General features: G+C 47.4%; 1 protein-coding gene across 4 annotated transcripts in view; it reads right to left on the reverse strand.

The window, feature by feature from the left end:
* Positions 1-13242, reverse strand: part of TMEM131L (transmembrane 131 like) — an 87256-nt gene extending 74014 nt beyond the window's left edge. For all 4 annotated transcript variants that reach the window (XM_075029612.1, XM_075029604.1, XM_075029595.1 and 1 more), the window contains exons 1-3: positions 13096-13242; positions 12619-12689; positions 5253-5296 (exon numbers count right to left, since the gene is read on the reverse strand). In XM_075029612.1, coding sequence (XP_074885713.1) covers positions 5253-5296; positions 12619-12689; positions 13096-13219 — 239 coding nt within the window. In that variant the 5' untranslated portion in view covers positions 13220-13242. The remainder of the gene's footprint in view (positions 1-5252; positions 5297-12618; positions 12690-13095) is intronic.
* Positions 13243-21760: the final 8518 nt, after the last annotated feature.

A 21760-nucleotide genomic window follows, 5' to 3' on the forward strand; every position in this document is an offset into this window, starting at 1 on the left:
TCCCTAACAGCATTTAATACAAAGTTCAGTAAGGCAAAGTTCATCAGTGAATGAATTACAACACATAAAACAGAGATAAAAGATTAAAAGCAGCAAGAGTTCGGCCTGCCACCCTGGCTGTGCCTGCCAGAAGTATAAGAAAGGAGATGAAGAGTAACAATGATAGTTCCTTCCAAAACAATGTTTCTTCATCTGCAAAAGATCCCCCAGCTTTATTGACCTTCTAGCAATTTTCTTCAGTAAGCTTTTTTTATTCTAGCTTCACATTATCCTCTGTGTTCCCTACAGCGAACTCCTTAGGGATTTTCCCTGAAGCGTAACAGGTAGGTGTGTGCATCTCATTTCCACTGCTTTACTTCTAAGGATTATATAAAAGTAAATTTCATTTCTTTAGGCATCCAGTAAAACTTAAAAATCAGTAGTCCCTTGGTGATCTGGTGAAATTGTAAGTAGAATACAACACCAGTAATTTATCAATTAAAAACAAGTGAACCAATGTTGAAGCAGTTTTTGATGCAACCCAGTAAAATCACCCATTCTGTGCATACTATAGAAATGTGTTACTTTATGCAAGTGCATTAATGGTGACTAAAAAGCCTTTTCCCAAGAAATGCACTTTTTTCTTTTCTAATACACACAGATTTCTGCTTCTTTTGCAAAAAAAATTTTTAAAACTATTAAAAACTTAATAAAAGCAACTTCTGCTATTACAAGTTAGGACCAAGCATATATCCTAGGAAAAGAATTCATGTAATTTTTCAAATACTTTTAGGGGGTAAGTTTAATGACAATCTAAATGATTAGTGGTACTCAATACAAACTTAGCTTGAAAATATTGGTTTAGGATGGTTCTTTTCAAAGAGTTTAAGCATTCACTGACACTCTCAAAAGTACTTTTCAGCTTTTCATTTTGAAACACTTTCTCAACGGATACTCAGTTTGACTTTAAAGTGTTCAAAAAGGGAACACAACATAAACCAATTTTTTTAAAAATATTCAGACATTTGTTCTAGCACAAAGTCAATTTTATTATTTTCAGTGAGAAAAAGCAGAAGGAAAAAAAATCTGGTTGATCCTAACCTATTTTTCAGTCTTTCTTTTCCTGGCTTAGCCACCGCCCAAGCTAGAGATCTGGTACACAGGCATACCACCAGTCCCATGCCATTACTTTCCAAGCACTGGACTATCAGAAATTACAGCACTAAGACCACAGGCTTTAAGTCACCTCTGAAGTGACTTAACTGTCCATCCACAGCACCAGACCCAATCTGTGTCTCTTGACTGGAGACAAGATGAAGTTGTGGCCAGTGAGAAATTGCCACATATGGCCTCACAACGTGAAGTGGGCTCATTCTCCCCAGCCAGTCTGGATTTTTCCTGAAGCAAACCTTATAACAACATCTCTTAAGTATCCGCCAGATGCCCAAGTAATTTTTCAGTCTGTGCACCTTAACTGCTTACTAGTTGCCTGAGAGACAACAAAGCAACTCCCTTGCTACCTTTACCTTCCAATTTCTCTTCCACGTCTGGAGCACTATTTCACAGACACAGCAAAAGTCGCAGGATTAGGAGTAATCCCACTTGGCAATCAGGAGAGGTCAAAGTGCTGGGCACTAGCTGTCACTCCCAGGGCTGCACTATCACCCTAGCAGGAACCCACTGGGAGCTGATACCATCTACTTGCCCCAAGCAGCTCCAGTCCACAGGGTCAAATGCTCTCCCAGTGATCAAAGGCAAAGGTTCAACAGAAATGCTCTGAGCTAACTGCATCACACTTAAAATTTTCCTAGCAGTCGATACCCATCTACTCAAAGCAAAATATGCCCTGTCACAGGTAAAGGCTGGAAAATGTCCTCTTACTTGATAATTACATACCACACTTCTAGTATCGTATGGCTTTCCTTTCTCGTGGACTATTAATGCACAACACATATTAAAAGTACATGCTCCACATCTTGAGTACAGCAGTTTATTCCAGTCCAAATGTTCTTCAATGCGTCAGCTGGGAAACTGGACCCTCAAAGGCCTTTCTCCAGAGGTCCTCAAAACCAAGGATTAAGAATATCATACATGTGAAAATTTATTTTTTTCTTGGTAGTCCAATGTCTACCTCCTTGAAGTAGAAAGCTAAAAATTTTGATAGCATAATTTGTGCACATGACCTAACAGTATTGCCCCTTAATCTGTGCCAGACCTCTGCATTTGACTCATTCTGCTGCTTTAGCAAAAGTGAAATAAAAAAGCAAGCATTTAAGTCTTCAAAATTTGGTACTACCAGCTATGGCAACTGAACAGTCACCAGCATGAAAAAAAAACCAAAACAAACAAAAAAAACCAGAACAACAACAAAAAAACCCCCACCTTTCTGTCAACACCTGTCATTTGACTTTCTTCTAACAAAACTTCCTGAACCAAAGTTGTTCTGGAAGGCATCTTTTTACTGCTGCCTTTCAAATGTAAGAACCAGTCTTTTAAGGAAACTTGAACCTTTTTTAATAGGCTAGTCCAAATACATGTGGCTTTAGTTCTCTCAAAGACTGTGGCCTGAAGCAGTACATCCAGCAACTCAAGCATCTACTGCCCAACACTTATTATTTCAGAGTCTGATTCAGAGACACAAAACAGTGGAAAGCAACCTGTGGTAGAGCATCCAAACAATCAGAAAGGCAGGAATCATAGGCTGGAAATTAAGGACTTGCTAATTTCCTTCTTCTCACTCAGGGCAGCTGCAAACCCAGGGACCTCCAAATCAGCTATTTCTCATTCACCTCCAAAATAGCTCTTTGCAAAACCTGCTATTTTGACAATGTCTTTTCACCTCCATGCAAACTGCTGAACTTGATAAAGCTAAGCCTAAGGCAGAAATAATGAGACTACATCCATCCCCCTTGTGACCTTGCCACAAAAACAGCAGCAAACCAAGAATCCCACCCGACGTGGAAGATCCTGTGATGCACATGCACAGGAAGTCAGTTAACAGACTGTTAAATACTTTTTTTTTTTAAGTAGGTTAGCAAGCTCCCAAGAGAGCCCATTAACCTAGAACTAAAAACTGAATAAAACAATGTTTTGGGAAGAGACTTTCTCCTTTATGCCCCAAGATGCTGAACTCTCTCTACTTTCTTCAGCTCTGGGGAAAATTTTGAATTCTCTATCTCCATTAACTTCTGTTTGTACTGCTACTTTAAGGTGCTTTGCTTCTAGGGGCTTCACATCAAATTTCAGTAGCTTTAGCTGATTTCCCTAGGGCATGCTGGCAGACAGTGAGATGGAGATGCTACAAGTTCTCAGGTTTTGCTGCTACAGGAAAAGGAAATCCCCACAATTTCACCATATAGTAATGGAAGCCAAGGGAATGAAAGTTAATCTGGAAAGAAACTAATAAATTCTAGTCTTTCTTACATACCTTTGCTAGGTCTTCTTCATAAAGTTTACACTGCAACATTCCTTCAGCATACAGAGCACACATAGATCGGTGTTTACATACAGCAGCAAACCAACAGTTTAAAAGATGCACACAAACCACTGTCTGTTTAGGCAAGTTTCCTGAAGCATTTCATTATGACAATAGAAGGATGTTTCCATCCATGCAAATGAACCTTATAAACTTAACTTTCAGAAAACAAGTTCATTTTTGGAAATGAGTAATTACTAGAAAAATCTTTAAGCACCTGAATGACAAAAAAAACACAACACCAAAAAACTAAAAACCAGTCAAACAACTTTTTCCTATTTCCTATCTGAGTCTCAAGAACTATTCCTCTTTCAGTAATATTTTTATTATTGCCATAGTAGCCAGTTACTCCATCTACCTCCAGAGATAAATAGGCAGGCAGAGATTTTTGTTTTTCCCCTAAACTAAATCTCTCTGCCTACTAACAAAAATCTCAGAAACCACCTTAAGCACAGCACTTGAGACTGCTGTCTTCTGACTACCTCTCAATAAAGAGAGCACACTTAGGCACACAGTGAAAATTTTGCATCAAAACCTTAGTAGTCCCCAGCTGAAAATCAAGAAGTTCTGTATTTGTGCAGGGAAAATGCCAGCTTTCAATAGTCTACCCCTCTTTTCATGAAGGGGAAAAAAAAAAAAAATGCCCTACGCAGGTAGGAATTGGGGGATGTAGGCAAGCACAAACCATCAGCACCAGCTGTCAGAGGCAGCAGTAATCCTCCCATCCTGTTTCTACACCATCTTTGCCATTCCCATGGAGATGAGGCACAAAGCCCTAATGTGATCCTGGGTTTGGACGAGAAGGCTCCCAATAGAGCAAAGAGGGGGAAAAGGCGCATGGAGAAGTGTTGCAGTGCAGGACAGACCCATCACAACCATCCCATTCCCTGCCCCAGGCTTACCCCTTCTGCCAGCTCCCAGAAAGGCTTGTGTTTTATCAGATCTACTCGCTCTCAAACCCAAGCTAAGGGCAAAGATGGGAGATAAACGAGAAAAGCATTTCTGGCTAACTGCAACCATCGGAGCACGGTGGTGTTACACGTGTTTATTTTAAGTCTTGTGATCTTTCTGGCTGGCATGCCACCGAAAGCTGTGCCCACATTAACACATACCAAAGGAAGGAAGTGTTTCACTGGTAAGATGTCCAAGCATTTTAATCTGGACTCTCAGAGGAAACAAAATGTGTATTTAAAAATAATCTGTGATGCTATTTACCCAACCCTTCAAAATAGAGGAGGCCTGATATCAACAGAAACAGCAGAGTTGAAACTACAGCTCTTAAGAGCTTTATTATTTATCTGATTTCAAGAAATCAGGCAGGATATTTATTGTTCCACACCAACACACTAATAAGCCTTTGGCTTTAAGTCTTCTTTACCACCCTCCTTGCCTTGGTACACATTCACACTCCAAGACTACTTACGTTTGCAAATTTTGGAACAGAAAATTGTCCTCTTGTTTAAAGAAATTAATTACAAAATATACAATAAAGCAGAATTAATAAACATGGAACTTTTAGGGTAAAAGCAATGAAAAGCAAATGCAGCTTAGAGATAGAATAAGGAGAAAGAGATGCAACAGGGCATTTCAGTCTTGCATATGCCGCACGCTATTTTCTGGTTTTGCTAACAATATTAACATTAGTTGAGAAAACTGTAAGCCACAAATAATGAAAATCTATTTAATATGCAGCAGAAAAAATAATTTTTAGCAGTCCGCCCAATTATACTTCATTACTTCCTAAAGCAAAAACCAAAACAAGCTTCAACACTCTTGTTTTCATTTTAGTTTCACTTACCTTTGCTCTTGTGGATGCTCTTCCACAACTTCCTCTGAATCAGCCTGACAAACAGAGAAAATACTACGTAAGAATCTCAGAATTGTGACAGGGCACACTGAACATATGTACCATTTTTAACTCCTCCGAAGGTGGACTCTCACATGACTTGCTTGCAAAACAAACTCAGAAATCTAAAATTCCTACAGCAATTCTTTTATGATTCAAGTAAGGTGGATGCTGGCCATCCCATTTGGGGTTTCTGCTCATTTTGCCAAGATAAATGGTGACTTAACATGGCTACTTCGTTATTTTTTTTTCCAAATATTGATTAAACAGACTCATTTTTCTATTTATATAAATGCATCTATACAAAATTCTGCACGCACATACAATTTCAATCTAAAACTATCTGCCCCCGTCAGTAAATTTCATTAGCCAGTACCTGAGAAAATCGGATGCAGAATGCCTTGGAATTCAGACCACGTGGTAGCGCCAACAGCAAAGGCAAGGTACCACGTTCCAACAGGGATGGCGAGATCCCAAGCCCAGATCTTATCAGTGATCAGCAGCACGTACAGAAATCAGAGAGAGTAGAAGCTTTAAACACAACAGCTTAGCTCAGTTGCTTGGACTAAGGTAATTTTTGAGACATGCAGTTAACAAACTGTGCCAGCTTGCAGTTCACAACTAACCACTTTGAGCTGTCTACAGAAATGAACTCAAGCGTTGGTTCAATGAACTCCCTGCAGGAAATCCATTTAAAACAAGCAGGTAGCTGCTCTGAACCAGCCGAGATCTCCAAGAAAGCTTTAGGTACAACTCAAAATGGAGCATGTTACAGCCACCCAACCTGCACTGATGAAACCAGGGACAGCTTTAGGGAGATTAACATTTTTCGGGAAGAGGTCACAGTTACCCTGCCAGGAACAGCTGGTGAGTTTTCCCAGCTACTGCTTCTGCAGGTGATGGTTGCACAAGACACAAGCTACAGACCTTAGCAATGAAAAGGTAGGAAAAAAAAACAAAACCAAAAAAACAACCCACATTAATAAAATTAAAAGAGTGCACCTTCCACCACCCCTCCTACACGTTTCCCACGTAAGTGCATCACGGAACAGGGCCCAAGGCACCCGCTTTGACTCTAGCTCCTATTTTCTAGTTCCCCCCTCGTGAAGGGGGAAAAAATGACAACTACACTAAGGCAGTACATATGGGTAATATTATTATTAACACTATTATGGCTAAAATAATGACCTTATGGCTAATATTACAGATCTTGCCGAAAGCTACCAGATGCATATAAACTTCAATCTTTTGCCACAAGCAACTCATCCAACAGAAGTGGCACAGCCTTCTACCATAGCATAACCAAATCTGTAACAAGACTGACGGGGAAGTACAAGTTAATTTGAGGACTTGACAGTCTTTGTGTATGCCTGCCCTTAAAGGGAGGTTGGAGACACTGTGATAATCGTCCAGAATCTGGAGCACAGCTCTTCAGCACAGACCTACCTACCCAGGGGTCCTAGCACCTGGCCCTCACAAAGACCTGGCCATCTCCTCTAATGACTGAGCTAAGCCTTGCTTTTAGAATCTACCAGTATGGCACAGGACAAACCCATCATCTGATTTCCAGCTTCTCCAAGCTCCTTTTGTACTTCGGGGACCTCAGTATGATACCAAGCAGAATTAGAGGATTCCTCATCCACCTCCTCCAGAAACAGCTTCTCTGCCACAACAGGCTGGCAAGCTATCCTCATTTTAAATGGCTTAACTCCTCCTTTAAATGGCTTAACATCTGCCAGGCATCAGAAACCTGGGACTGTGTCATTACACAGTGCTCACCCTTAACACTAGCTATCTTAACCACTTCTCCTCTTCACTTTTTCTCAAGCAACGATGAAAAAATAAAAACACCTTCCCAAGCTATAGTGCAGCCACACCATAAAATCTCAATTGTACAAGAAAGAAAAAAATTTTTAAAATCACCCTTGACTCTGAGCACACACACAGAGCCCCATGTCCAGCTTTTTCCTATGTTGTCTCCTCTGTATGGCACAGGCTACATGTATACTCACACTGAGGATAAAAAAAAAAAAAAAAAAAAAAAAAAAAAAAAAAAAGCAGGCTTTCTCAAACTCCCATATCACCAGACAAGTACTACAGGGGGATGGAAGGAAGGGAACGACTCCTGAAGCCAAAATGCAGGTCCCAGCAGCCTACCCATGACAGGAAAAAAAAAAAAAAATCCCCTTCCTCCAGACAATATGGGCAGGTGCTTATCTCGTGCTAGAAAGCCCCTGAAAGTGCCCCTCTCCTGTCACACAAGTCTTAAGAGCCTGGGCTGACAGCTTCTGCATAATCTGCATGGCCAACCAGCCCCAAGTCCTATCAGCACCATCCAGAAGCTCAGCTGGGAGGCTGGAGGAGCCTTTTAACAGCCCAAAGAGGAACACAATTCCCACCTCAAGTCTGTCTCAGGCTTTCACACAAATTGTGCGCCTTCAGACAAACCCTGCTTTGAAGTAGGTGACTCTGTACATTCAATTTGTGCATAGCTGATGGGATGCGCCTCTGTTAATGACGCACTGCAGTGCCGTGTATCTCAGATACATAAGATCAAGGTCTTCATCAGCTTTCGAAACCAGCAGAACAATTAACCTTATTAGCCCCTGAGCTGCACTGAAGAACAGGAACTGAAGCCGAGTCGCTACTACATGGGAAAAGAAAAATTAATAAAATAATCTTTCAGAACTGAGCAGAACCTTTAAAGTGAAAACCGAGGCAGCAGCTCTGTATTTGCCCAGTCTCTGTAACAGACTATGATACAGTAAATATCACGGTATCTTCCTCCAAAATTCAAGCACCTGAAACATTATCACCGAGTAATCTGAAATAAGCATTCACTGTAATCTCCTAAGTATCTGCAAGCAAACTGAAACATACACAAGGCGTTCCTCTAATGAAACATCTCACTAATCTCCTACATGCAACACAGAGGAACAGTAGAAAACCCATCACATCAGACAGACATGGCACTGACACCAAGAAAAAGTTTGGTGTATGTTGTCTTTGATGACTGTCATTTTCAATCGTGATAACAAGACCCACAACTTAACCTTCATTATTTCATTTTAAAGTGGTTCCTCCCTCGCAACTGAAGGGGTGGAGAGCACTGAATGCCCTGCTCTGCAGGTACCCAACGCGCCTGCCCCTGCCTTCAGATGCTTACAGTAATCACCAAAGTGGTTTCTGACAGACGGAAACACATGACTACAACTCTCCAATACCTATTTTAAGTGGTGCCCACCATGAACTACAAATGGCATTTGTGCTTCTCCTTTCATACACTTGTGGCCATGGAGACAGCAGGCCTGACACCCTTACTATGCTTTTTCTTGGGCTCTTTCCTCTCCTCTTCAGGGGAAAAAAAACAAACAAACAAAAAAAAAACCCAAGAACGTAACTAACCAGCTTTCAGCTTTGCACTGAAGTGCTCCAACAGGGCTGTTTATATTTGGAGTTTTTTCAGCCTTTAATGGTGAAGGGCTTGGGTGTCGAGTCCTACACAAAGGAGCTTTTCTCCCAAGCATTTTAGTTAAGTAATTATAAACAAGTTACAAACAAACAAGCAAAACCACAAAATTACAAGGAGTCTGAATAAAAACTACAACTGCTCTAATCAAGCCTCTCCACTTGAGATTTTCCACATGAAAATCCCACTGGTTTTCTACGCATCTCCCAAACATCAGGGCAGGCAAGACTTTACATTTTTCCACATTGAGGACAAATGATGGGAAGAAAAACAAAAACAAAAATCCAGTCACCCACCCAAGGGACATTTGCTGTAAAAAGGATGTCAAGGGCAAGGAGGATAAGGAGAGCAAGGCAGGAGCTCTGCGGCTACCCCACACTTCACATCACCTTCAACAAGAAGAGAGGAACTGGGCACAAGGAAATACGGATACCACATCCAACTGGGAAACCCAGCTTGTCTCAAAGCAAAAACGGAACCCAGGAAGAAACATTAAAACGCTGGAGGAAGCTGCAGACGGGTGGAGGACTGTCAGCACGCTAGATATAGCCAGCTCCTCCTCAGCTCCAGCACACAAGCCCACGCACACCTTCACCGACTGCAATGTTCTGGGCACCCTTCAGGCTCGGCTGCGGAGCAAGAGCAGTAGGTGAGCCATCCCTAAACGGCTCTGCAAGCTTCAGAGGAAGCAGAAATCAAAAGATTACAGGCATGGGGGGAGGGGGGGGGGAGGAAAAAGCACAAATACATGTAAGAGGGAAGCTGGGAGGGGGCACACAAGAAGCACAAACAATGAAAGGGAAGCAAGAGGAAACAGAAGGTAGAACGACCAACTGGGGTGGAGGCGCGGGGGCCCTGGGCGGTTGCGCTCCAGCATGCAAATTCATGCAGTTCACATAGACAAAGCAATGCTGTGAGAGGCCTAGAAAGCAACTACAAATATTAAAATGCTTTGTTTCCCCTCCCTCGCCTCTTAACACGACGTCTTTATTCAGTATGTGCTCTTGGAACAAAAGCATGCGCGGGCAACCCGACGGTTGAATGGGCTACTGACCCATCCAACTTTCATCCTCAAATTCTGCAGGCAGCAAAGAATGCTCAGAACTGCTCTGTCACAGGCAGCTGATGATGCATGGAAAATAAGATAATAGTGCAAAGCCACGATAGAAAGGGAAAAACATCCATCAGACAGAGCATTGGTAACCTGCCAGAAACGGGCAAAAGGGCTGGGCAGACAGGGCAACCTAAACCATATCTCTGCTCAGAGCCTGTGACACGCAGACAGGAGGGAGGTGATCTGGGAGAGGAGCATGCATGGTTCCTTCCCTGGACTTTTCACTTCTGCATGCAAAGTCCTCGCTTTCCTGTGCTGCACTCCCACCCGCACACCTTCAAAAGGGAACAGGAAGAACCAGATCAAGGAACCAGGACACTTCCCATTCCCAAAGTCCTCCCCAAGACCTATCCTTAAACACGTGAATGAAGCAACCCTTGGATATTCCCTACCAAACAATGTTTATTATCCACTCAAAAGCAAGAAAGTTCTTCCTCTTACTAGACCCTCACCATTGCATCACCACTGTCATGGTACACGAACAACAGGCAAAAACCCCCTGTGAAGGTTCAAGTGAGAAAGTCTGTTCTTGCAAGGAAGAGAACATGGACAACCTCCTCGTAGTGGTAAGTCAGACCATTTTTTTTAGTGGAGCGTGGAGACGGACAAGCAATAAACCTCTTACAAGTTTAAGCATCCCCCTAACAAAGAAAGGGCAGTCAGATGTTAACAGATGAAGCAGTTTTCCAAATCTCTGGAGCCAATGCCGGCGTCTCCACCAATGCCCCTCACCAGCCCAGAATGGTCGCTCAGCAGGGCGACAATGCCGAATTGCCTTCAGGACCTCACAGACGCCACAGGGGATCGCGGCAGGGTGGGCAACCTTCAACTCCTCGGGCGCTCAGAGAAGAGCTACAACCAGCCATCACAGAGCAGTGCCACCACTCCACGGAAGCGGTGTTGGAAGGGTCTGTCGCCACACTCACAGGGACAGATAGGGAGGTCTTCTTTCCTCCTCCCCCCAACAACTGGAAAAGGTGGCTTCAAATTTGGCTACAGGCCCAAGAGGTGCTGGGTAAAGCCCAAGCCTGCAACGGAACAGCAATTTGGGCATCAGGGTTGGGCCTAGAACCAAGCTTTATCTTAAAACCTGTTTGAGGAACCCAGGCCCTTCTGCTTCAGCTTGAGCAGTCACACCGACGCGTCAGATGCTGCTGCTGTCCCCAAGCTTGGAGGGGAAAGCCATGCAAAACAGCCGCTGCACCACTAGTTCTCAGAGACTGGCTCATCTGGCTTTTAACGTCCGCCTTTTATTTCAGCGAGCCTATTGTGATTTTCACTTCTCTCTCTGTCACAACTGAAACCAGAAGATCTGTTTTCTTTCCTGCATACCTAACACAGCATCTACAGAAATGACAGAGGCGCAGCAGCCTCAGCTTTGCCTTTCACTGCTGCAAGTACTCGGCAGGACGATACGTTCAACGACGCCATTCGTGCCTGGTTTTCCTTCAGCCGCGCTACAACTTATTTTTATGAGGATGCTCAAGAACAAAGTGTTTTCCAAGAGGACCTAATCTCCTCAGGAAATAAACATCATGTCATCATCGCTCAATTGCAGCTTCGCTATGAGAAGCAACAATAAACGACTGCATTACACACTTCTACATCTAATGCATCTTAAAGTCTTCAAGGTAAAGAATGTATAAGCAAAAGGCTGAGTTCCTTAAACATCCCTAGGCAGAGACTCTGCACCTTCCCTTAGCTACTATCACATCCGTATCAGGCAAATTCTGAGCAGCATAATATATATTTTTTTTTAAACTATCTGTTTATACAATAGATAATACTTTCATAACACCACGATATAAAATGCTAGGCCCTGGTAAGCAGCGTCAATTGTTGGCTAGCTGAGGAAAGAAATAACACTTCTGCTATTTTTCCCTATGTTAATGGGTATCAACGGCTGAGCGCTAAACAGAGAATGATATAATGGCTTAAGAGAAATAAATTACTCTCTCTTCCCTCTCACATAAGACAATGTCCCTAAGGACTGCTTCTTCCCATTTATGAGCCTGGTGCCTTGAAGTCTAGGAAGGCCCAGCTCAACATATGGCAGAGTCCGTCAGTGGAAGCTAAATGACTGCCTCAAATACCATAAACTCCAGACCACCACTTCCAGCACCCCTTCTCGCTTACCAGCCCGGCCACGCATTTTATCGTATTGGCTCCTCTTGCCAATGCAGAATTAAACAAATCTTGTTAGCATGCAACAAAAGCAGCTAAACAAAACAAAAATGCGCTAGGACGAGAGGAACGACATCATAAATGATGTGTCATTTGAAGGGAAAAAATGGCTTCACCTGAGCAAGTCTGAGATATAAATATATGCATATTCATTATATGCACATCCAGCATTTACCGTGCACAAATACATTCATTAAAAAAAAAAAAGTAAAGAGAAAACGGGGGGGGACACCAAAGCCGAAAAACCCCATTGCTGGTCGCAGCCCCGGTAGCAGCAAGGCGCTGCCGGGTGGGGTGGGGAGCCGCGGGGACGGGGCTGCGGCGTGACAGCGGGCGAGGCCGCCCCCGCGGGCCCGCGCCCCGTCGGCCCCAGCGCGGCCCGGCTCGCCCCCCGCCGCGGCACTGGGCCCGCCGCAGCCCCCCCCAGCGCCCCCCGGGCCCCAACCCAACACCCCCACCCCGGCCCCTCGGGCCGCGTAATGGCCCCCGAGCCCACCTCACCCCTCGCCGCGCCCCAAACCACCGACCCCCCCTCCCCGGCGCCCCCTCACCTGGGCGGGCAGCAGCAGCTCCCCCTCCTCGGCTTGCCACAGCTCCACCACGCCGGGGATGGGCTCGATGGCTGCGGGGGCAGAGAGAGAGAAACCGCCGATGGGCCGGCCGCGCTCGCAGAGGCCGGGACGGGGGCCGGGGGGCCGAAGCCCGCAGGCGGCAGCGGCCCGGGGCTCCCCGCGCCGGGGCAGGCCCGCAGCGACGCCCGGCCCGGCTAACACCGGGACGCGGCGGGCACCGCGGGGCGCAGGGGCGGAGCGGGAGGGGGGATGCGAGCCACGTCCCGAACCCCTTTGTGTCTCCGGGCTGCCGCCGCGGCGGCCGCCGGAGGGACGGCGGCGGCCCCGCTCGCACGCCCGGAGCGGTCAGCGGCAGCGGCACCCCCCTCCCTCTTGCCTTCCTTCCTTCCTTCCTTCCCTCCCTCCCTCCCCCGGCCCGTCCCGGCCCGCCCCGTCCCGTCCCGTCGTCGCCCTCACCTTGTCCCTGCGCCTCTCCGGGGCGAAAGCAGGGCAGGAGGACGTGGAAGACGCCCAGCAGGAGGTTCATGGCCGCGGCCGCGCGGCAGTAGCCGCTCTGCTGCGGGTAGCGCAGCCCCGCCATGCCGTGCCGCGCCGTGCTGCGGCTGGGCGGGGGCGGCGGGCGGCGGGGGGGGCGGGGCCCGCGGCTCCCGCGGCCACCGCCCACCGCCACGCCGCGCGGCTGCGCGCCGCCGCGGCCACGCCCGCCGCCACGCCCCCGCCCGCCGCCTGCAGCGCCGAGCACATGGCGCGCGGCCGGGCGGGGAGCGCGCCCGCCCCCGGCGCGCCCGGGGGTGCCCGACCCTCCCCCCCCCCAAAAAAAAAAAAAAACAAGAGGGGAACGGGGGAGGCGTTGGGGGGAAATGATGCAAAATCGGGTTTATTACCGCGTTTGCGCCGTTGGCGCGCGGTTCGCGGCGGGAGCGGGGGGGTCCTCTTCCTCCCTTGGGCCCGTGCGGGATGTCACCGGGCTCGGGGCTCCCCCGTTATTTTTAGCAAAAAAGAAAAGCATTAAAAGAGCGAGGGAGGAAAGCCAGGATGCAGCGTGAAGGGGGAGGGGAGAGCACAGAGAGGAAGAGTGGGAGCAGGGCTAGAGGGGGAAAAGAAAAAAAAAACAGCCCCGATCTGGTGACCTTAGCACAGATGTTCCTAGGGAAGATGCTGCCAAAGCGAACGGCGGGTGTATGGTTCGGAAAATAAAACAGGCAGCGGGGTTTGTTCGCCTCAGTATTCTTTGACTGCTTAGCAGCACTGTATGTCGGAGGATTGCTGCCGCTGTTCTGATCCGTTTCAGTTTTAAGTGACTGGTCTGGTGCCTGATGGGTCTCTCCGGTAATTATGGCGTTTATAAAACAGGAGTGTAGAACAGACCCTGGCAATAGCTCTGCTCGTCACACGGTTTTAACATGCATCTCACATGCCCTTCTAATTGTATTTTAAAACACTTCTCCTTTTTGCCTAAAAAATAAACCCTCAAATGCTTAAATTACAGGAAAAAACAGTCGTTAAAGTAGTTCTGCAAACCTTGAAAAAAAGAAAGCAAATACTCCACTAATGAGGTTTGCACAACCCCCAAATTTCGTCTGGTTCTCTCCTTACTGATCACACACAGTAACTCACATAAACAATGGCAACATGGTGCTTACTCACCAAAGGCTCGTAAATAAAGCCAAACAAATGACAAAACCCATTTTCAGCCCCGAACTGAGACAACACACGAGGCCATTGGAGACCTCGGTCCCCGCCGACCGCAGGACAGCTACGTGATGCCCTCTCCCCTTACTGGTTGTAAAAACTTTTCCCTCCCAGAGGCCGTCCAGGTCCGACTGGAGGTGAGGGGGGGTCTGTGTGCGGGGAGCGCGTCTCTGCTGGCAGCAAAAGCAGTGCTGACCCCCTCCCTAAAGGAGAAGGCTTCAGCGTTCGCCAATATTGCGCAACAGCCGAGGTATGGCCATGCAGTCTTGTCTCCTGCCCACATCCTCTCTCTTTCTCTTCTCCCCCCTTTTTCCTGCTCTCTGCCTGTCAGACAGGTCTTTTGGTTTCCACCCCGTCCCTCGGCGCCTTTAATGGCATTGCACGCGCTTCCCCACATGCAGGCAGAGGGATGGCTGCCCCGGTTGTAGGGGCGCACCCCGTGGCACCCCTCTGCCTGTGCCCCAGCACACCCCAGGGCTTGCGGAGAAATGGCAGCTTTTAAAATGGGAATGGTTGGATGTTTCTCGGCCGGCCAACGTGCAGCCACGCTTGGACAGGTGCTTGAATAGCTGCTTTAGAGAGAAAGAGGGTTATAATGGCATAAACTCTCTATAACAACCCCACCCAGGGGCTGCATGGCACCGTGAACATACCGTGCATTCAGTAGCGAACTATTCCCACCACTTTTGCAACTGATCCCCGTTGGAATACCAGTTAGAGCCATAGACTGATATTATTTTAAACTATTAGCTTTTTCTTGCCGAGTTTTTAAAAACCAATGTCAGCACGAGCTGATGATTTTGCCTGTCAGTCTAGAAGTTGACTGCATTTTCAATGTCTGCAGAAAGGGGTCTGGCTGGCAGTAGGGGCTTAGAGAAAAACTCTCCTAGACAGTCTTGAGACTGGTTTAGCTAAAGAGGTTTTAAAATGTTAGGCGAGAGAGGTGGCCTGAGATGCAGTCCGGGCTGGGACTGGGCTCATGTGGGAGATGCTTCTCCTGTGAAAAGCAAGGGGCATGTTTTCAGGTTTGGAAGGGGGGGGGGGCATGAGGCTTTCTGCAGTCGTGGTAGAGCCACCCCAACTCGACAGCACAGCTGAACACCTTGCTTTCTGGAGGCTTTTTCAGATGCAACGGGCAGGACTGGGAGGAAATCAGGGCCACGATGCAGATGTTGCGATCGGATGGGAAGCTACATGTTGCATAACAGATATCACATGGGAGCAGGCAACCTAATTACGTTCCTGTTCTTGTGCCTCTGTGCATCCCTTCACCAGCAAAATATGCCTGGGACTGTTCTTCATGCATGAGATGAAATGAAATGTACCTGCTGCTAAATACATGGAGATGCTCCTGAGCCAGCCCCAGGAAAGCCTGGAGACCTGCCACCCACCATTGAGGGCGCAGGGGAAGACAGGGCAGGGACGATGCTGGGTGGGCAGAGCAGAATGGGAAGCAGAGGGGGAAGCTTTTCCTCCTAGGTAAGGCTTGAAGTGACTTCTGCAATCATAAGAGAATGGATATTTGGGTTCCTTCAGGCTGAAACGTCTGCCTTTATCGCCCTTGGTTGCGCAGGAGGGGACTCGAGACGCCTGTGTCCCGCAGCACCCATTGCCCCACTGGTTTCTGCCACCCCATCTTCTCCCGTCAACACTCAGCGGGTGCCAGCCCCACGCTCCCCCAGGGAGGGTTCGCCTCCCCCTGCAGCATGTGGGGGCTGCGCTGCTCCTCCTCGCCCACAGCGCTGCCTGCAGCGAGTCGGCCTGGGACACACAACCCCGCTCTCTGCTTGCATTGCCTTTAGGCAGCCTGGGCATCCCTAACACCGCATCCCTCCCCGTCCGGTTATGCGCACATCAGTGCCGCCGCCACCAGCTTCCCATCTGCATCCGACCTACATTTGCCGCCTTCTCACCGCCGCAGCTTGATTTTATTTAGAGCAGCCTCACTCCTCTATCCTCGCTGCAGACCCATTGGTGAGAAGGAGCTCGGTGCGCAGGAGGCAGCAGGAGAAGTCAGAGGCTGCCAGCATGTCCCTGCTGGCCCTCTTCAACGGGCCACCATGGTATTCTTCTGTTCCCCAGAAATTAGTGGCTAATCCAGAGCCAATAGATTCACCCCGCTCAACCTGGAAAAGCAAACAATGGCTAAAACATTTGGATGAGGAACTTGTCGGGTGATGCACTGGGAGGAGATGGTCCCACCGCGTGAACCTGGCATGGACTGGCCCATGCAGCTCCCCCAGCTACCTGCAAATATGTCAGTGCTCTTCAAAAGCTCGCAGACCTGTTGACGATGCTGTTTTCCAGCTAGGGAAGATTTTTTTGAGGCTATACACATACTTACTATTCATGTGAAACAAATTCCTGCACTGGCATATTTTAAGATCTTTAACTTGTTTTTCAGTACTAGGATGTGCTGCTGAAATACTTACTTTTGCTGTTTCCCTTGCCCTTGAACTACAAGGAAAAGGAGCTTTGTTTTACCTACAGCAGTCTGGAGATACTGCTGTAAACTTCTGCAAATTGTAAAGCACACAGCAGTTAATCCAGCCCTAAATGCCATTACAAATCCCCATTACTTGCAGCATGGGAATAGCTACTTGCCTTTCAAAAAAGATGTGACACTGTGGAAACAGTAGGCAAAATTAATTTCTGGGGGAACTGAGCCCAGCAGAAGCCTTTCTAGTCAAAGTACGCAATCATTTCATTTGCAGCCACATATTGCACCATATGTGGTTAATGCTCAGCGTAAGTGGGCTAGTCATCTATTTAGGGGTTTCCATTAGGTACAGTTTGAGAGATGGTGTGCACCAAAGGTGATATATTTTTTTTTAAAAAAAGGCCCAGAGAAGCGGTCAGCCCCCTCTGGAGTATTATCTTCACCTTGCCATCCCCAGCCGGGAAATCGGCAGTGATAAGCCCCGTCAGTGTGGGCTGAACTATGCCCGTCCTGGGGTCTGCAAGAGTCTCCAGTGGAGCCCAGAGCCTCTCCTCGCCCTCCCCGGCAGCTTCCCTCCCTCACTGGGCTCCGCTTTATCGGCCCGACAGCTGTGCATCCCCACACCCGCCCCGTACGCCCGGGGCTGGCCCTATCGGCAGGTGCAGCAATGGCCAGTCCCCCGCCGATAAGGCTACAAATCCCAAAGAGAGATTGAGGGGGGGATAACGTCTTCACTTGGGTCATCTCCTCACCCAGCTAGCTCATTCTTCATCAAAGGGGCGGCAGTTCCCCAAACACCCGCTGCTGGGTGACCAGAGAAATCACTGGGGGCTCAGTCCCACCCAAGGAAAGCCGAGTCCCACCGACCTCTGCTGTAGGGCTACCTGCTCCCCAAAGACCAGCTCGCGGGTGAGTGCACAGGGAGGACAAAAAAAAAAACCAAAAACAGTAGAGAAAGAGGACCTGGCAGGGCACAGCCATAATTTTCTGTGCTTGGTTCCCTGTGTGACAGCTGACGATAAGCAGCCCTCCCTTTTCTCCCCAGTGTTTGCCCAGCTAGCTTGCGTAGCCAGCCAGCTTTCTGGGAGCAGAGACTCTCCTACCATCTCAGTGTTTGTGTAACTCCCAGCGGAGCGGGGCCGCGATCTCTGTCAGGGTGCCTCCACATCATTAGAATAATAAAACAATATGGGAACAAGAGATTCTCTTTTCCTCCTGGTGACAATTACCATCGTGCACCCCCCCCATTCCCAGCAAAGATTTTTAGCGAAGCTGGTGAGTGCTGGGCTGAGCCTAATTCTTTTAAAGACTAATTCAGCCTGATAAGAGTGCCTGGGACAAAGCCTGCCCAGGCAGCGTAATTAAAGAAGTACAAATTGTTTCTAAAACCTCACGCTGGCAGAATTTTTACAATTAATGACCACTTGTCACTGTTGGGGCTTGTCGGGAAGGAATCACTCTCCTCTTACGCGCCTGATCTGGGTCAGCAGCCCATCGCCTCTTTGAGGACGGGAAAGCGAACAGGCAGCGCGGCACTGCCCCAATAAGCTGTTAATGACACCGTGCTCATTACCACGGATGACAAACATTGCGCTCTTGTTTCTAAGCAGAATTTTTGCCAGCTCGCTTTGACTTTCCAGGCTGTGATTAAACAGAGCCAGAAAAATAGGGTGCTTACCTGTCCTACTTTTTCCATTTCTCCCCCTCTCACGCATTTTTCATCAGAAAAATCTGCACAGTGAAACAAGCGTCTATATGATCACATAGAAGATTTGATGAATGTAGGACAATCTTAAGTTATTTTAACAGTGCAGCTTATGAAAGATGGAGGAAAAAAACCACACTTTTTATGCATAGGAGATCTATTCAAAAAGACCCACTGGCTCTGGAATCTCAAATAAGAAAACAGTATATATTCATCTATATCTGTCCCAAACTTCCGTGCGTACCAAGGAAAAAGAAAGGATAGTAAATTATTGTTATTTGAGAAAGCAACATTACTGTTGTGGTATTAATCAAGTGCTAGATAATTCAAAAAATATGCTGACACGCTCTGTCCTTTCCTTGCCCTGCTCTGCCTACATTTTTTAGCACATACAGTGCATCCACTTGAAAGCATGGTGGATCCTTACACACAGCAGGATTTTGCAGTCTCCTGCGGGACCCACCATGTTACAATAGCGTTCAAAGCTTTATAAGCTTCATTTAGTTTCAGCAAGCCTGTTGCAGCATTGTCTGTGCTTAAAGAGGCATTTAAAACTAAAGCGAAGCTTTGAAAGCTTCAGAGACAATGACACTGGACTCCCTAAACCCATGAGTTCACTGCACGGTTTGAAGTGATGGCATCATGTAGAAAACATGACACGCGGCTCTGAGAGCCCTGTGGTACCTAGGCATGAAAGAGGGGGGGAGCAGAAAATCTGGGGCACGCGTTGAGTTTCTATTGCTGAAGGTCATGCCTGTACTGAGGAGAAGAAAAGCATCCTTAATTTTTTCCTGCCCTTGAGATTTGTACCCATGCATATTTATTCTCTCATTCTGGAATGATTTCTAAGCCATTGCTATGTGCATTTCTAAGCTGTTACAAATAAAAGAAAACAACGCCTGGAGCGTGCACAATAAAACCAAGCGGTGACGCGGCAGCCATGCCATGAGGAGACGTCCGGCTTCTGTGACTCCTCCGTCCTGCAGCACCGTGCTGGAGCAAGCAGCGTGCACATCCCTGGATGGAGCAAAAGGCAGCATTTAACACAGAACTATGCTATCTATGAGCTGAGGGAAATAGCTGCAAAACAGGCGTCAGTAAAGCTGCGCTTTCACGAAAGGCACTCATTTTTCAGCATACAGCCCCGCTTGTCACCATTTCTAGGCAAGGGCAAGTCATTTGTATAACCACAGTGATTAACTGCGCCAGTAACATCTCAAGGCAAGAGGAAAACATCCCCTTGAGTCCCAAAAATAAGTGTCCACCCTGCCCACGCCACCTTGCTCGGGCGGTGAAGGTCACCCGCATCCTCGGGCTGCGGTGGCACAAAATCCCCGCTCCCGCCTCGCAGGACTTCCCCAGTGAAATCCCCAGTGCTCGGCTGTGGGCAGCAGCCTCTTGGCCACCTTGGCCACCAGCAGGAACGATGAGGAGAGGGAGACCCATGCAAAAATAGGAATGATCCATGTAAAACAGCACCTTACGGATCAAGTCAGCTACGTGATGCCCATAAGCAGATCGAAAGGACGGTCTGTAGCGAACAGGTGTAATAAATACCAGCTTTGTGAAAAGCCATCGGGCCTGAGTGGGTTTAGAAATAAAACAGCAAAATAGGCTTTCATAGCATGACAAATACTGCCAATAAAAGCTGGGCACACCCCGGTGCCAAGGCAGCGCTTGGAGAGCTGCGTCGTCATGTCTCGTGGGCTGCACCTTGTTCGTAAGACCATGGTATTTCACTGGAGCGCAGCTGCAGGCAAAGCTTGATGGAGCGGAAAAGGAGATTGCGTGAGCCACAGCAGAGTTACTGTGCAGTTTAATTTTCAACTCCAATAGCTGTAGAAGATTTTAACAGCGGTAAAATGTAGTTTTACTTAACCTCAGTCCAGCGGAGCTGTTTTTCACTGCAACCAAAAATAAGGAAAATAAACCAGTTGGAGGCAGATAACGGGCATGGGAAATTTTAGTCAAAAGGGTTAAAGCCTGTTAAAGGTGTAAAAAGCAACCAGAATCAGTTTAGTGCTGCAGTATGTCAGAAAAAAGCTTAGCTGTCAAGGATGCAGCAGTTCCACCTGTGTGCAGATGCATTTGAGGGAGGAAGATGCACTGACAACATTGAAAAACCACAGCACAAAAATAAGAAACATTTCAAAATAGATCCAAATTGGAAATGCTACCATTAAAAGCTTACTTAAACACAGTAAAATATTGCTGTAGCTCTTTTTTGAAACCCTGAAGTGCTACTATAACAAAAATAAACACGCTGATAATATTAGAGAACAGGAGTGCCAAACTCTCAGAGAAGTGAATGACGGATTTGCCCAAGCCATGCTTCAGGCCTGGCTCCAAAGCTGGCTTCGCAGCCCAGTATCCGAGGTTAATAGGTTACAGATGTTCTCCTCTAAGAAAAAGAAGTTGAATGTGTTTATTTCTTGTGTGATACAGGCCAGAGGGTAGTTAGGGGAGCAATTGGAAACCTGCAAGTTGCAGTTACTTGATCGAATAACCCATTTGAGAAAAAGATGTTTCCATGCAAAATTATCCTGCCCCCACTTTCAACAGCAAGTGAGAGTTTCACTTCCATCTGAAACTGGGGGGGGGAGGGGGGGGGAATTTAGGTAACCTAGCAAAACAACATAATGCTCACGGTTTGTGAAGTACCATGGATTTTTCATGCCACAGCCTTAAGGCTATCTCTTTTTTTACACCTCCAAGGAAGCCGAGGGGCCTGGCTGCTGTCCAGCTCGGTGCCAGGGCATCATGATGCACACGCAGGTCAGGCTCTCCAGCCAGGGCAGAGCTCGCTGCCTGCTGCGCGGGAGCTGCGATGAGGCGGCATCACCTCTGAGCACGACTCCTCTTCTTGGCTCGCCTATCTCCAGACGGGTGGCACAGCTGAAGCCACGAGTTTCTCACTGAGTGCCCTTCCCCAGCGCCTTGTTCTTTCAGTAAATTAAGTGAGGGGCTAATCCTTTAGTGAAAGAAAAGCCAGAGTATTACGAGGGAGAAAATAAATCTGTCCCTGAGGACAAGGACCGCTATTACAAAGCTGCCCTGACCACCCCAAAGCATCGGCATTTGATTTTACTGATGTCAGGGCTGGTTTTAATGGGGGATGAGGAGAGGCACTGCCTTGTACCTGGGCTGCGCGGGGAGCAGTGTTATGGGTGGCAGGCTAAGATAGACCGGTACAACTTGTCTGACATGAAAATGGGAAGGATGATGGGACCTGAGCTCAACCCACATCATCAACAACAGTCCTTTCTGGATGCCTATAATGCAAA

Source organism: Buteo buteo, chromosome 1 (assembly GCF_964188355.1).
Source record: "Buteo buteo chromosome 1, bButBut1.hap1.1, whole genome shotgun sequence".
In the NCBI taxonomy this organism is placed as follows: domain Eukaryota; kingdom Metazoa; phylum Chordata; class Aves; order Accipitriformes; family Accipitridae; genus Buteo; species Buteo buteo.